Source organism: Euprymna scolopes, chromosome 19 (assembly GCF_053919585.1).
Source record: "Euprymna scolopes isolate OS-2025 chromosome 19, ASM5391958v1, whole genome shotgun sequence".
NCBI lineage: Eukaryota > Metazoa > Mollusca > Cephalopoda > Sepiida > Sepiolidae > Euprymna > Euprymna scolopes.
Window position 1 is genome coordinate 80047356 of NC_136500.1, and position 13803 is coordinate 80061158.

Below are 13803 nucleotides of genomic sequence, written 5' to 3' on the forward strand. Positions count from 1 at the left end.
AGATAGGAGCTGGTTGAAAAACCAAGAAACTCTCTCCTCCCCCCCCCAGAATTGTTGCTGTTACAACCAGAGATGGACAACAATGAAGTCCAACAGATTGACGTATGTTTTTATTTTTCCTGGAATATGGTTTGTTGAAACTGGTGGGCCTGTGGTCATCCACCAGTGGAGCTGAAGAGTTCCAACAAATCTTCGTTGAATCATCATCATCTGAAAAGACAAACAAAAATACTAGAAAAAAATAAAAAGGAAAATTTCAAAGTTAACTTAAGAAACGCCATGTGAAGTCAGTTAGATGCCAAAATAACGTTTTTAAACTATTCAAAGCTGTTAACAATTTACATCCCACTACCAGAATTAGTGGCACAGGATCAAATTGTATTATGTTAAGCACTTTAAAATGTTGTTACTGGTTTCATGTGTAATGTTATTAATTGTAGGCTGTTGGATTTTAATGAAGATAACTTTAAGTATTTTATTTTTAAATTTGTTTGAGAATGTATTATTCTAGTATTATTAATTAGAATTTCTCTTAAATAGCATACATAGGTTTTCGTAAATTGAACTAGAGTTTACAAGATGCATGGTGAGGTGGCGGGATAGGGTAGTGGTTGTAAAACCAATGTAGCTTTTTTGCTTTTTTATTATTCTGGGAGTACCGTTCTCCCAAAGGACATTTGAACCTATAAATAATATTGGTTCTTTCTAATGTTTTAAGGGTTGGGAGGAGTTGTTTTTTATTACAAGATTTTTGGTCTCATTATTTACTATGTTGCTTGTTTAGTGTTTGATAAATCACTGGATAACATTGGAACATTTCAGGATTTTCTTTTTTTTTTTTGAATGAAAAACACTATTTGGGGGTTACATTTTTTAATATAAATGTATTGGTTTTATGTTTATTTATTTATTTTGGGACCAATGTTTTGAGCTGTCCTTACTAGCCTATCTCATTTAGTATTTTATTGATTTATTTATTTATCATTATTTATTATTTTTTTTAATTGTTGTTTTTTCTTTATTTTGTTTCAGGTATCCCTCTTCCTATCATGCATGAAATTGTACAGACTTTGTAAAAAAAAACAAAAAAAAAAAAACAAAAAAACATTTAAATCATCAGAGGATACTTAACCTATTAACCTATAGAGTAAATGTGGTATTTTGGTGACAGGAATTAGTTTAGACAATAAACTCAGTGGTCGTGGTCGACTCCCGACTCCCATCACACCCAAGACTTTTTGGTCTTGTGCTATATCTTTTTACTTTATAAAATTATTGTACAATAAAAGTTTGTTTTTGTTGAGGGGGGGGGGGAGAAAAAACACACACAAAAAAGATCGTCTGCGAATTCTCACTTCCTACCCCCCCTTTCTATTTATCATACATACTCACAAGCAAGAAACCGTTTAGATTTTTAACTGAAAAGAAAAAAAGAAAAAAAAGAAATTAATAAACAAATAAAAATAACCCCCCCAAAATAAACATTTACGAGTACAATAATTCTTTTTATGGCTATAAAAAATTTAGATGTTAAATTTAAGTAAAAAAATATTTAAAACCATATATTTATTTTTCGCCGGATAAATTTACGTATCGGTGAATCTTCCGAAATTTGACGGACTTTTTCAATATGGCGGGCGAAAGCCACGTTTTGAAATACACTGTATATAAATGGTCAAGTTACTCATCAAACTACGTCCCAGAGTAAGTAAAAATATGTTCAGTATACTTTTATAGGATTGTTTTCTATAATTATTAAAATTATGCACCATTAGGGGCTTTCGTCTTTTCGCAAGAGGCTGTCGTAATATCACGACCTGCTTAAACTTTCTCATTACACAATGTATTTCTCTACACTGAAGCCTCTAATTCAAAACATATCCCCATATTTTATACCCCCTTGTTTTGAATTGTTTATTTGTCGTATAGAAACAACCACAATCTCTCCCGCGAGCTAGCAGTAAATATTTATTATTAAATACTTAATATTATTTTATTATCGTAAAGCTTGTTTATGAAGGGGTTAAGTGTAAAAATTAGAAACAAAGTTTCGTTCGTCTAAAACTTTGTCATGTTGACTAGATTTGACGTCTTGTTTGTTCGGCTTCAACTTGAAGCAAAAATGGTTGGCTTTGTTTATTTTAGGTAAATTATTTTATTATTCTCTATCTATCTATATATATATATATATATATAAGTATTTCTCTGTTAAAACGATTTTTTTTTTCATATTTAAAAAAAAAAAAATGTCTGATGGAAAAATATATAAAAACGTGGGGCATTTTTGCAGTATAAATAAAACGATAACATTTATTTGGAGTGGGTTTCTATCTACGTTTTGTTGAATTTTCGATTTTTGAGCGATTATCGAGACTCAAGATGACCGTTTGATGTCGGCCATTTTCCTTGTTCTAACGTAAGATTCGACATTATTTTATTTCAAGTTAAATAAACGCCTTAAAAAAAACAAAAGAACTTATCCAGATAGGTAGAAGAGTAACTTATCTTGTTTTTGGTGACATTTATTTGTTATATTTTTTTTTTTTACCTTCTGTTGTCTATGCTGAAAATTGTCCAAAGGAGTTATTAATAATATAATTTTTAATATTTCGAACACAACCGTCATCTCTCCCTGTCTATTTGCGTCCTTACGAGGGCAGTTAAACCACGGCCACCTAGATTAATCTCGGTAGCCACGGTTAAACACAAGGTCAGTTTTTAATGTGTGTGTGTGTGTGTCGGGGGGGGGGGCGTCCAGTTGCCCCCATCCCCCCCCAAAAACGCCCTGGATTAGGATAAGAGTAAAAATTGTTTCGGTCTAGAAGGATTTCACTGGTTGAGGACAGAAAAGATGAAGTATGACACAGATACTACACTTTGATCTTAGTCGAAAATTATCCATTATGGTCCAGAGACGGACAATTGGTATAAATTGCTATTCTTTACTTAATGTTTACATATTTAAGTGTGCATTTTTCAATAGATTTTATCTAAAAAAATATTCCTCCTATAAAAAAAAAAAAAAAAAAAAAAATTATGCCTACAGATATTTTTTCTTTTTCACGCAATAAACTCGTGCCGTGATTTAGTAACTTTGTCCCTAAGTCCAACCCGGTTATCTTGAACATTTCAACTCGGTTATGGCTGCCAAAATGTTACATCACACATTTCGACCGGTGTCAACAAAAAATATGCCCTCGTTTTTTTTTTTTCTTCGTTTGGTTCGATTTTGGCGGATTTTCATTTTTCTTTTGCTTCTTGTCCACGTGGTAATTAATCATGTATGTAATATAAAATAAAATGTTACCATAAAAAGGTTCATGTCTCACATTAAGCTAAATAATAGAAATAAATGTATTGGTGGTTGGTAGTTAGAAAAGTTCCAAGTACGTATCCCGCCAGACTGAGGTATCAACCCTAAATTTAGAAGGATGAAGGACAATTTATTTAATATTTTAAAAATAAGGTACTCATACAGTCATGCACTTATTGATCCGTGCTGAAATAACGTTATTATTTAATAAGCCATTCTTAACATGGGGAGGGTGTTAACCTTACAATTGAATAAAAAAAAAAACAACTTTAATTGGAAATACGATTTAAAAAATAGCGCGGATCATTAAGTGCATTAGCACCCAAAATGAGAAAAAAAGGGTACAATACATTTCAATTCCTATAATACGGCGTATTTTTTGTCCTTATAGCGATTGGAATATGACATAACATTTGACAAACTATAACTGATGACAATTCAATTTGTTCAAAATAGCTCCCAACCTTAACTGATAGCCACTCGAATTTAGTGGTATAAAAAAATTAACTACTCTAAAACGTTAATGGCCCGGAAATAGATACATTTTACGGAAAAATTATATATGAAACTAAAATAATAAAATAATCGGCTAAAAATAATCTCATTTTGGGTGGGGGTGGCGGGATCTACAAATGTACCAAAAATCACGATCTTATTTATTTTTAATCTTTTGGTATTTTTGCAGTTTGCGGGTCGTGCTGAAATAGTGTTTAGAAAGCCGGGTAAATTTTTACATTAGGTCCACCTTCACAATTTTCTTTAAAATGACGATTTTTATAGGTTTTCGGCTATGATGAATAAGAAAATCTCATCGAAATTGTGCAGTTTTCGAGATATAAAGACCTGTATTATGCACTGTAATTCACTGGCCGCCATGTATGCATGTGCGTGTGCGATGAACAAATCTACTTCTCTGCGACCGACACAGCCACCTAGCGGAAATAAATCCACTTATTTTTTTTTTTTTTTTTTTCACAACCGAGAAATTAGTAATGTGCATAATGCGCGTAAAACAAAACAATTACGACTTTTTTCACTTCCTTGTGTAATTTCATGTTAAGAACGGCTTTCAAAATACACTCGCCAACCTCCCTATGCTAAGAACGGCTTTCTGAATAAATACCCCGTGCGGAGGGGGTGAAAAGATATTTGCCCCAAATTTAACTGTGATATTCGTTGTCAGCATACCCACCTGTATAAAAAGAATTGGGGGGGGGGCGGTGTCGGTCGTGGAAAAGTAGATTTGTTGGGTTTGTATTACTGTACACAGATTCGAAAAAGTTGTCAAAAAACAAATATATAACAAATAAATGTTATCAAAAGTAAGATATAAGTTACTTTTCTACCTAACTGGATAAGTTTTTAGTGTTTTTATTTAATGTAACATGTTTATTCAGCTCGAAAAACAGTGTTTACCGATGTATTTGAAAATTAAAAATGGCGCCCGACTCTATTTGACAAGGTGAGTTTGGGAAAAGGAGTTAAAAATAAAAAAGGAGTTAAAAATAAAAAAACTAGACAAAATACTGTTAGAAACTCGCTCAATATATGTTACCGTGATATAGGCTGACATATATTCGGTGGGTTTTAACAGTATTTTGTCTAGTTTTTTATTTTTAACTCCTTTTCCCAAACTTACCATGTCAAAGAGAGAGTGGGGTGCCATTTTTAATTTTCCAATACATCGGTAAACACTGTTTTTTGAGCTTAACAAACATGTTACATTAAATAAAAACACTAAAAAATTATTCAGTTAGGTAGAAAAGTAACTTATCTTGCCTTTGATAATATTTATTTGTTATATATTTGTTTTTTGACAACTTTTTCGAATCTGTGTACAGTAATACAAACCCGATTTGTTTATTGCACGTGCATACAAACATGGCAGCCAGTGATACACAGTGCATAATACAGGCCTTTATATCTCAAAAACTATTTGTCTCTGCAAAATTTAAATGAGATTTTCTAATTCAGCATAGTCGAAAACTTTTAAAAGTTGTTGTTTAAGAAAAAACATTGGAAGTGGACGTAATGTAAAATAAATTACCAAAAGCCGTTCTTAACATCAGGAGGGGGGTGCTTTTAACTATTCTTTGCTTTCAGCTAACAATTTTATAAACAAGATACCGTAAAAATTGCATTTAACTTGAAAATCCTATTTTAAAAAAACCAATAGCACTCTCCATAAACTGCATAAACACTATTTTATTATTTATTTTTTTAAGATAAAGAAAATATTGTAACATTGTAGTCATAGGCAACGTAAAACCCAAATTAATCAAAATGGAAGGCAATTTATAAAGATCTGTTTAGGCATTAAAATTAATTTTATGACGTTATGAGCAAACATTTCCATTAAAAATCCAGTTATTATCATGCATCTAAAATTGAGAAAAAGTACACTTGAAAAGTGTTTATATGAAAAAGCAAAAGTAAAACAAATTGGTCATCGAATTTGGCCTGATGTCATGCTTATCTACTAATGAAATTTTAATTCAAAAGGATTCTGTAGGATTCACAGCGGAGTTACCAATTTGTAAGTATTGACCATGAAGTCACTAACTTGTAAGGGTGTGAGTCGGCATTCACCAATTCATAATCGGGATCTATCAATTTTTAGAACTGAGGTTGCGGGTGCAGAAATCTCTTCAAGTTGAAATTAGTAGGGTATCCAAGGGACCATTAAAGGTAAATTTAATGAGATTGCCAATTAATAGAAAGGTGTCACCAGATAACATCCTCATATACATAAAAATAAAAAAAAATAGAAATAATTAAAAAAAAAAAAAAAAATGACACTTGACAAAGAACTTGAAATCTCTGCATTAATATGAAATAAACATTTATTTACGTGTTAGGAATATTAGTTCAAATTGTTCCAACGTAAATGTCTTCTTTTATGCAGGATTAGCTAAATGAGGATTTTGTGAGAATAGCATGGAGTTCAAAATGACTGATTTTTTTTGTGTCCAGAGTGTCATGCGTGGCTTGGAATTAATGTGATTATTTTTTAAGAGAAAAATGAACAATCCATAATCATGAGAGCGAAAGTGTGCGTGTGCAAAACAGTAGTTCAAAAAAACAGTTTAAAAAGGGAGAATTAAATTCCCATTCAGTATGGTAATTTTCCATGACGAGGGTTAACGTACATGTACATGGCGTGCAAATTAAAGGCTAGGGATTTTAACGCTTCCCAGTGGCGGAGTTATTCCGACGTCCAGTCTTGGGGAAACAAGAGAAAAACTGATTTGATTTTCGCAGCATTCTTGGCAAAGCTGTTTTATATCTAAATAGACTGAGTCCAGCGTAAGTGATGACCACGAGCAGCGGGGATGGTTACTTGTAGATCTGCATCCAGGACTGTTTGAATTTTAGCTTTAAATAGATGTTCTCGAAAGTTCCAGGCAATTTGCTGTATCTCTACGTGAAGAAACTTAACATAGTTCCTTTGTTCCATGTATGCGGGTGGCTTGATCACGACGTTGTGTGCTTGCGTGTTCTTCATACGTGCTGGTGTTGACACGCTGATTGCTATGAAAATGTTCCGGCCGGAGATTTGTTCCGGCCATATGTAGCGGTTGCTACAATTCCTTATTTAATAATATTAATAAACAGAAACAGCTTAAAACTCTTAAATTTTTTTTTTCTCGCCTTCCATAACTGCGACCTTTAGAAATTTGGCAAGAACGTTCAAATGTACACCTAAGAACAATCAGTGACTCCTTTGTAAGAGATGTCTCCCTGCTTCTACTTTGACTTTTTCTCGCTCACAGGCTCCTATTCCGAATTTGTAGCTGCAGGCCGGCATCAGCAGACTTTTTTTCTATCAAAACTCATTAGCAGTGTTTCTTTTGTACCACACAATTTTTTTTTTTTTTTTTTTTTTTTTAAGTTAAATTCAAGTTTTATGATATCTTTTTTTATTAAATTGCCAAGTGAAAGTAAATAAGTTAGAAAGCACCCTCCCCATGTTAAGAATGGCTTTCTAAATTTTATTTCAGCATGGTAACAAAAGTGAATAAGTACTTTTTTTTTTTTTTAATGTTCAACATATTTCAAACTGATATAAATTATTGCACAATAAAAATAATTAAATTAAAATAAAAATCATTTTTCTTATTTCAAATTATTTAATCAAATAAAAATATTTTTACTTGATTACTAAATTTAAAAAGCTATTTTAGCAAATTATGGTACCTTACAATTTAATAAACATAAATCTAATGAAAATTGAATTAAACTTGGAAATGCTATGCGAAAAAAAATAACCTTTTAAATGTATTAATGATATAAATGATTGTAGAATAAAAAATAATTAAATTTAAACAAAAAAAACATTTTTATTTTGAATTATTTAATCAAGTAAAAAAATCCACTAAAAGACATTTTTAATGACTGTTTTGGTAGAAAAAAAAAAAATCCACTGGTGTCTGTCCACTGCCACGAATTCGAAATAGGGGTGTGTAAACAAGGAAAGACGAAAGTAGAATTGGGGAGACATTAGTAAGTAAACAATGATAGAACCATCTCCAATGGTTGAATTCCTGGATTTTTAAGTGACGTGATGGCGGTCAATATTTTAATTTGGGGGATATCGGCTATTCATTTTGCCCATACCTAATGGTACTTTTTTTTTTTTTTAATGTTCAACATATTTCAAACTGATATAAATTATTGCACAATAAAAATAATTAAATTAAAACAAAAATCATTTTTCTTATTTCAAATTATTTAATCAAATAAAATCTGTGTTTACATCTGCCAAGTTCAATGCACTTTCTTTTAAACGTTATGGTTTAAATTGAAAATATTGGTAAATTTTTACTATTCATATCCATCTTAATTTAGCAAAAAAATCCAAATGAGATTTTATTTATTTATTTATTTTTTTTTTTTTTAGGCTCTCGCATGTAAATAGCCTGAACAATATTCGCAAAAAAAAAAGGATTTTTAAAAAATATTTTAAACTTTAGAGCAAGAGATCGCAAGGGCTGACCGGGAAGCCATCAGAGAACTTAGAGATATCCCATGGACCAATATCTTCTCTCTTCCTACTGAACAGTGTCCGAATGAGACAATCAAATAGTACAAACCGGGCATTGAAGTATACTTCCCCCATACGGAAGTACTATAGTAAGCCCCACTCACCCCTATGGTTCACTACAGATTATGCAGCTGCCATTGTACAAAGACAGCATGCATTCTGCCGATTTATACTTCATAAGTCAAATACAAATAAGCAAAAATTTATAGATGCTAGAAATCATTGTATGAAAGAAATAGCCACAGCCAAAAGAAGACATGCTGAAATAATCAGGGAACACATAGATTTGCAGAAGATAGGTACTCGTGATTTCTGGAAATTGATAATAGTGTAGTGAATAAAGGCCAATCAGTAATTCCTCTATTATCCAATAACAAGATCGCATGCACAGCAACCGTGAAGGTGTAACTCCTTGCCTGGCGATTTGCCTCCAGCTCCACCTTGGAGCCAACAAATAACTCCCTCCCAAATTTCCCTATGCAGATTGAAGCCACTCTTGATGATCTGAAAATCACTCCTTCTCATGTCTGCAATATCATAAAAAACTTAGACACCTTCAAGTGTGTAGGCCTGATCTCATCCCTGCTATAGTAATTAAGAAATGCTTAGCTGAGTTAGCCCTCGTACTTTCCAAACTCTACGATAAATGCCTTGCTGAATCTTGCTTTCCTAATAGCTGGAAGATGGCCCTTGTGGTACCAGTGTACAAGAATTCTGGTGATATGACTGACCCTCTCAATTATCATCCTATCAGTCTTCTCCTCTTCGTTAAAACCTTTGAGGCCTTAATCAAGCAAGTACACCATCTTACAAAAACTAATTTTCTCTGACAAACAGTATGGATTTTGACAATGTTGTTCTATTGCAGATATTTTAACAGTCATCTTTAAACGCATATACCATGCACTGGATAAGGTGGGCGAAGCCAGGGTTGTGGCCCTTGATATGTCCAAGGCCTTTGACAAAGTCTGGCACAAAGAGCTGTATAACTGGATGTATACTAAATATAATTAGATCCCTCTTAGACAATAGTAAATTCAGATTGTCATTGATGGACATACATCTAAACAGTATGACATTAATACAGGAGTGCCTCAGGGATCGATCCTTGGACACTATTATTTTTGATATTCATTAACGACCTCCCTGATAATATTGGGTTTGAGATAGGTATATTGGCTGATGATACAATGCTCAAGGGAAGAACAAATGTACATAAATCTAATGGCAGAATCGTTAGAAAATGACCCCCCAAACCGTAGTGGAATGGAGCCGTAAATGAATGGTAACATTTAATGCTTGTAAGACTAAGCTGCTCTCCTTTTAACAATTACAAGAAACCTCTCCAACCACCGATAACCATGACAAACATCCTACTTGAGAATTCTTCCTTCTAAACTCCTCAGCTTAACATTCACAGGAAATATAAACTGGAACAAATACATTGGAGATATTATGATGGTTGCTGCAAAGAAGGTGGGTTCCTGCTATCATGCTGGAAGACTACTTACGTACACCTCGAGTATCTTGTACCTCTACAAAGCGACTATTCAGCCATGCATGGAATATTGTTGCCACATCTGAGCTGGTGCATCTACGACTAGTTTCTCCCTCTTAGATAGGATCCAAAATAGTCTTCAATCTAATGGGTCCCACTTTGTCAACTAAGCTCCAACTTCTGTCGCATCACCGCAATGTTGCATCCCTGTGCCTGTTTTACAAATATTTTAATGAAATGTGCTCTGATGAACTCATTGCACTTTTGCCCTCTTGATGTACATATCCCCTGACAAACCTGCCTAGCAACAAAATCACACCCCTCCACTGTTGAGGTCCATAAATGCCAGAAAACTTTCTACTTTAATAGTTTCTCCCCTCGAACAGCTTGACTTTGGAATTTCCTTCCTGCTACTTGCTTCTCTGACTATACTGATATGCAGAAGTTTAAATGTAATGTAAACCAACATCTTGTAAATCTTTTCCTAGGCATAGTCCCAAATAGTAGCCCTTTATGTCAATGGTGATGTGCCTTGTTTGGGATGAACGTGAGTAAAGAAAAAAAAAAAAAAAACTTCATCACATTCACTGACAAGATCATTCATCATATAATCAGTTATACACAAGTTTCACTCCCCATTCACCAAAACAAAATTTAATCTTGTGGCAGTTGGTGCTGACCCAGAGGTAACGTCCTTGCAAATAAAGTCCAAATTGATTTTGTAACCGAGTTCAAATCTCTCAACCAGTAGTAATTGTCATTTGCTGCACTAATCATTGCAAAAGCATGAAAAACTCTTGTCTAGAAGTTAAAGAATGTTGGAGATTACATAGGCTGAAACGTTTTGAGAATAAAACCTCCCAAGATGAGAGCAGCAGTCCAAACAATACAAAGGATACATACTATCAATCCTCATCTAAAAAAAAAAAAAAAAATTAAAAACCTTATATTAAATTTGTATGGATTCAATTTAATATAAAGACTTGGAAACTATTCAACATATTTATTCTTTTTGGGAACTGTTTTCCTCATCTTTATAGTTGTTTCATCACGTTTTGGCCAACTCTGGCCTACTTCAGGTGATTAACTGTGATAGGATAGGAATGCTGAGTCTTCTAACTGTATCCCCAGTAATTACTGCTTTCCATAGTTGTTGTTGTCTCCCCACGTTTTGGCCAACTAATCCTCTGGCCTGCTTGGGTAGGATCGAAACTGCACTCTTCAGACAGTGCTCACCTGGAACCATAGAGACTCTACGCCTTCGGGGCCTGTAGCATAGTAGATAAGCGTCAAGTCTGGGGAACGTAGTGCAATTTGGAGAAAAGTGGCTCGTTAATTCTAACGCGTAAAACCGAGCTTCTGATCTTTGTTAAAATGAATAGTTCTCCCCTTGTTTTGATAAGCTTTAAAGGCTGACTTTCACTCCAGATCTAAAATGAAAAACTTACATCCAATCTGTTGCTAAGATTACTGGAAAAATGGTTGGATCATCTTGACATGCTTGTCATTTGAGTCGGGTAGGTCTCCTCACTGCTTTGATTGCTTGGAGACCTTGGTAGAAATAACAGTTGAGAATCCGTTCTTGACAATTGGTCCTACAGATGCCAGATAATTGGCCAAGTACTTGTCAGACTGAGGTATGCTGTTTGGGTAGTAGAAATCCATCCTTCCAGGCCTTACCACCTGATTTTCGGGTGGAGTAAGCTCGTTGCTTACTGTCTTAGGTACCCCTACCAAGGAATGCTGACAAAGCTGTGCAAAAAAAGTTTTGCTAGGTCAGAATGCTCCTCATTTAGAGGCGCGGACCTGACACTCTCCACTTTGACCTTGTGTTACATCTTGCTGAATAGAGAAGCAAGCAAATATCTACTCCTCCATAAAGTACATGATCTGATGTAATACTCCATTTAAGATGCAGGCCCTGTCGGTGGGGCATTAGAATATGCCGACTGCCCCCCTGCAGAGGGTAAAAGTCCTTCAATGGGGGTCGTGGATATGACCTTAAACTATATCCAGTGGTGAGGCCCCAGCTTGTGGGCTTTGGGGAGTGTGGAGCCACCCTTTCCTGACCTGGAGTGGTAGTACCTGTTAGGGTCCCACTATGGGTTAAATAGAAACCAATGTGAAAACAACAAATATATTCTATTAAAAAAAATTTTTCTTCAAAATCTTTGGATTCGGCATTAAATAACCCGAAAAGGGTTGATATGCCGTAAAACAAAAACAACTAACCAACCAACCATTTAAGATGCAGTATTGCTACATCATTTGAGGAGTTCTGCTTGAAATGCTCTTTCCTGCCATGAATACAAAATCGATTTTGTAATCTAGTGGCAGGAAACCACTTTTCTATACAGCTCCTTTCTCACAGAAGAGATATTGCTAGTCTTTCTCCACTTATCATTATTCCCATGAAAGGTGTTTGACTAAACTCCAATCTCTAGTCCCTCTTTATCATCATCATAGTGTTTCACTTCGTCTCGAGGTCCATCATCGGGCAGTGCCTGAGGCATCCTTCAGGTTCACAATGGAGTATACTTCACTTAGGAGACTGTGTTTGAGGATGTGTGTGATAGTCTGCACTTTGGCGCCACAGGGACATTGAGTGTCCTGTACATAGCACCACTTGTACAGGTTGTTCTGTGTTTTGGTAACCTTTACTCAGGCCAGGGTGAGTGTTACTTGGCAAAAGTTCCACCTTGTATGACATCCACAGCAGAAATTCAGCTACCGCCATAGAGAATACCATTCTTCTTCCATGTGTCTAATGTAAGGGGAAAATGTCCAGGAGCATTTCTTTCTGTAAAACACATTACCACAAAATTGTTTCCCTACAGATTACAATGTGGTCGTCTTCAAATCTAATGTCAATAAATACTCGTCATAAAACGTCCTCGTAAGTAATCAATTTTTTTTTTTTTTTTTTTTTTTCAATTCCATTTCTCATTTTCAATTCTAATAATATTTTTCACAATCACGTTCTGCAAAGCCCAAACAAAAACAATTTTCCTCTACAAAACAACCAAACCAAATGCCATGAATAAATATTTGAAGCATAAAAACTTTTATGAAAATGACCGGATTCTGCATTAAATAAATCAAAAAAGGGTTGACGTGCCATAAAACAAAACAACCAAACCTAATAATTATCGTCATCATTCAACCAATCGTACATCCATATCATTAACCATTAATGACTTTTGACTTTGATGTGGAGTTACTCATTAGTAAAAATAATGATTATCTTTTTTTTTCTTCCAGTAAATAAACAATAACATTTTTGTTAGGTTTAATTTCTATTTACTATATAAACAAACGATTCTCTTATCAGTATAGCCGAATAATCATCTTGACGGTCACGCTACAGTGAAAACAGCACATATATAGCCCAGTTGTGCATGTGATCTACATCTTAGCTAAGGTTCCCTAAAAAATGTTGATAATTGTCTGATCCTGTCTGCTTCAGTGACAATCTTACTTGATTCTTGCACTCTCTTGGCGATCTTCCCTAAGTTGAACTCTGAAAAGGAAAACGAAAATACTATAGTAGGCAATTCTGATCCTCTCTTTTCTGACTTTGAGCACATATTGTAATGGGGGGGATGGTTGTGGTCTGTTACATTTAATACCTATAAAATTAAGCTTCTTTCCTGTCATGACCAACACTTGGATCTCTTAGACCTTGTTAAGCGATGATTTTTAGTAAAAAAAAAAAAAAAAGGTTTAATTGGTTTGCTGAACATTTGTAGTCTACACTGGGTATTATAATATACTAGTGTAAGAAGTAAAATTAAAAATATCCTACTTTATCATGGTCACCACATTCAAAATTGCAAACTGCAACCTCGTGCTCATTTTAAAAAAAATATTCCCCAATTAAATTTTCTGCTGAATTTATTTATTTTTTTCAAATTTTTCGACAGTTTGTTTTAACAAATAAGACCAAAC

The 13803-nt window shown here is 34.1% G+C and overlaps 1 protein-coding gene across 1 annotated transcript in view; it reads left to right on the forward strand.

Annotated features, from left to right (window-relative positions):
* Positions 1-1564: 1564 nt before the first annotated feature.
* The window catches only part of LOC145239781 (muskelin-like), a gene marked incomplete in the record, with an annotated part of 94653 nt that continues 82414 nt past the window's right edge, over positions 1565-13803 (forward strand). Inside the window, 1 exon segment of the mRNA XM_080103257.1 lies at positions 1565-1704. Within this exon segment, the coding sequence (XP_079959383.1) occupies positions 1631-1704 (74 nt within the window).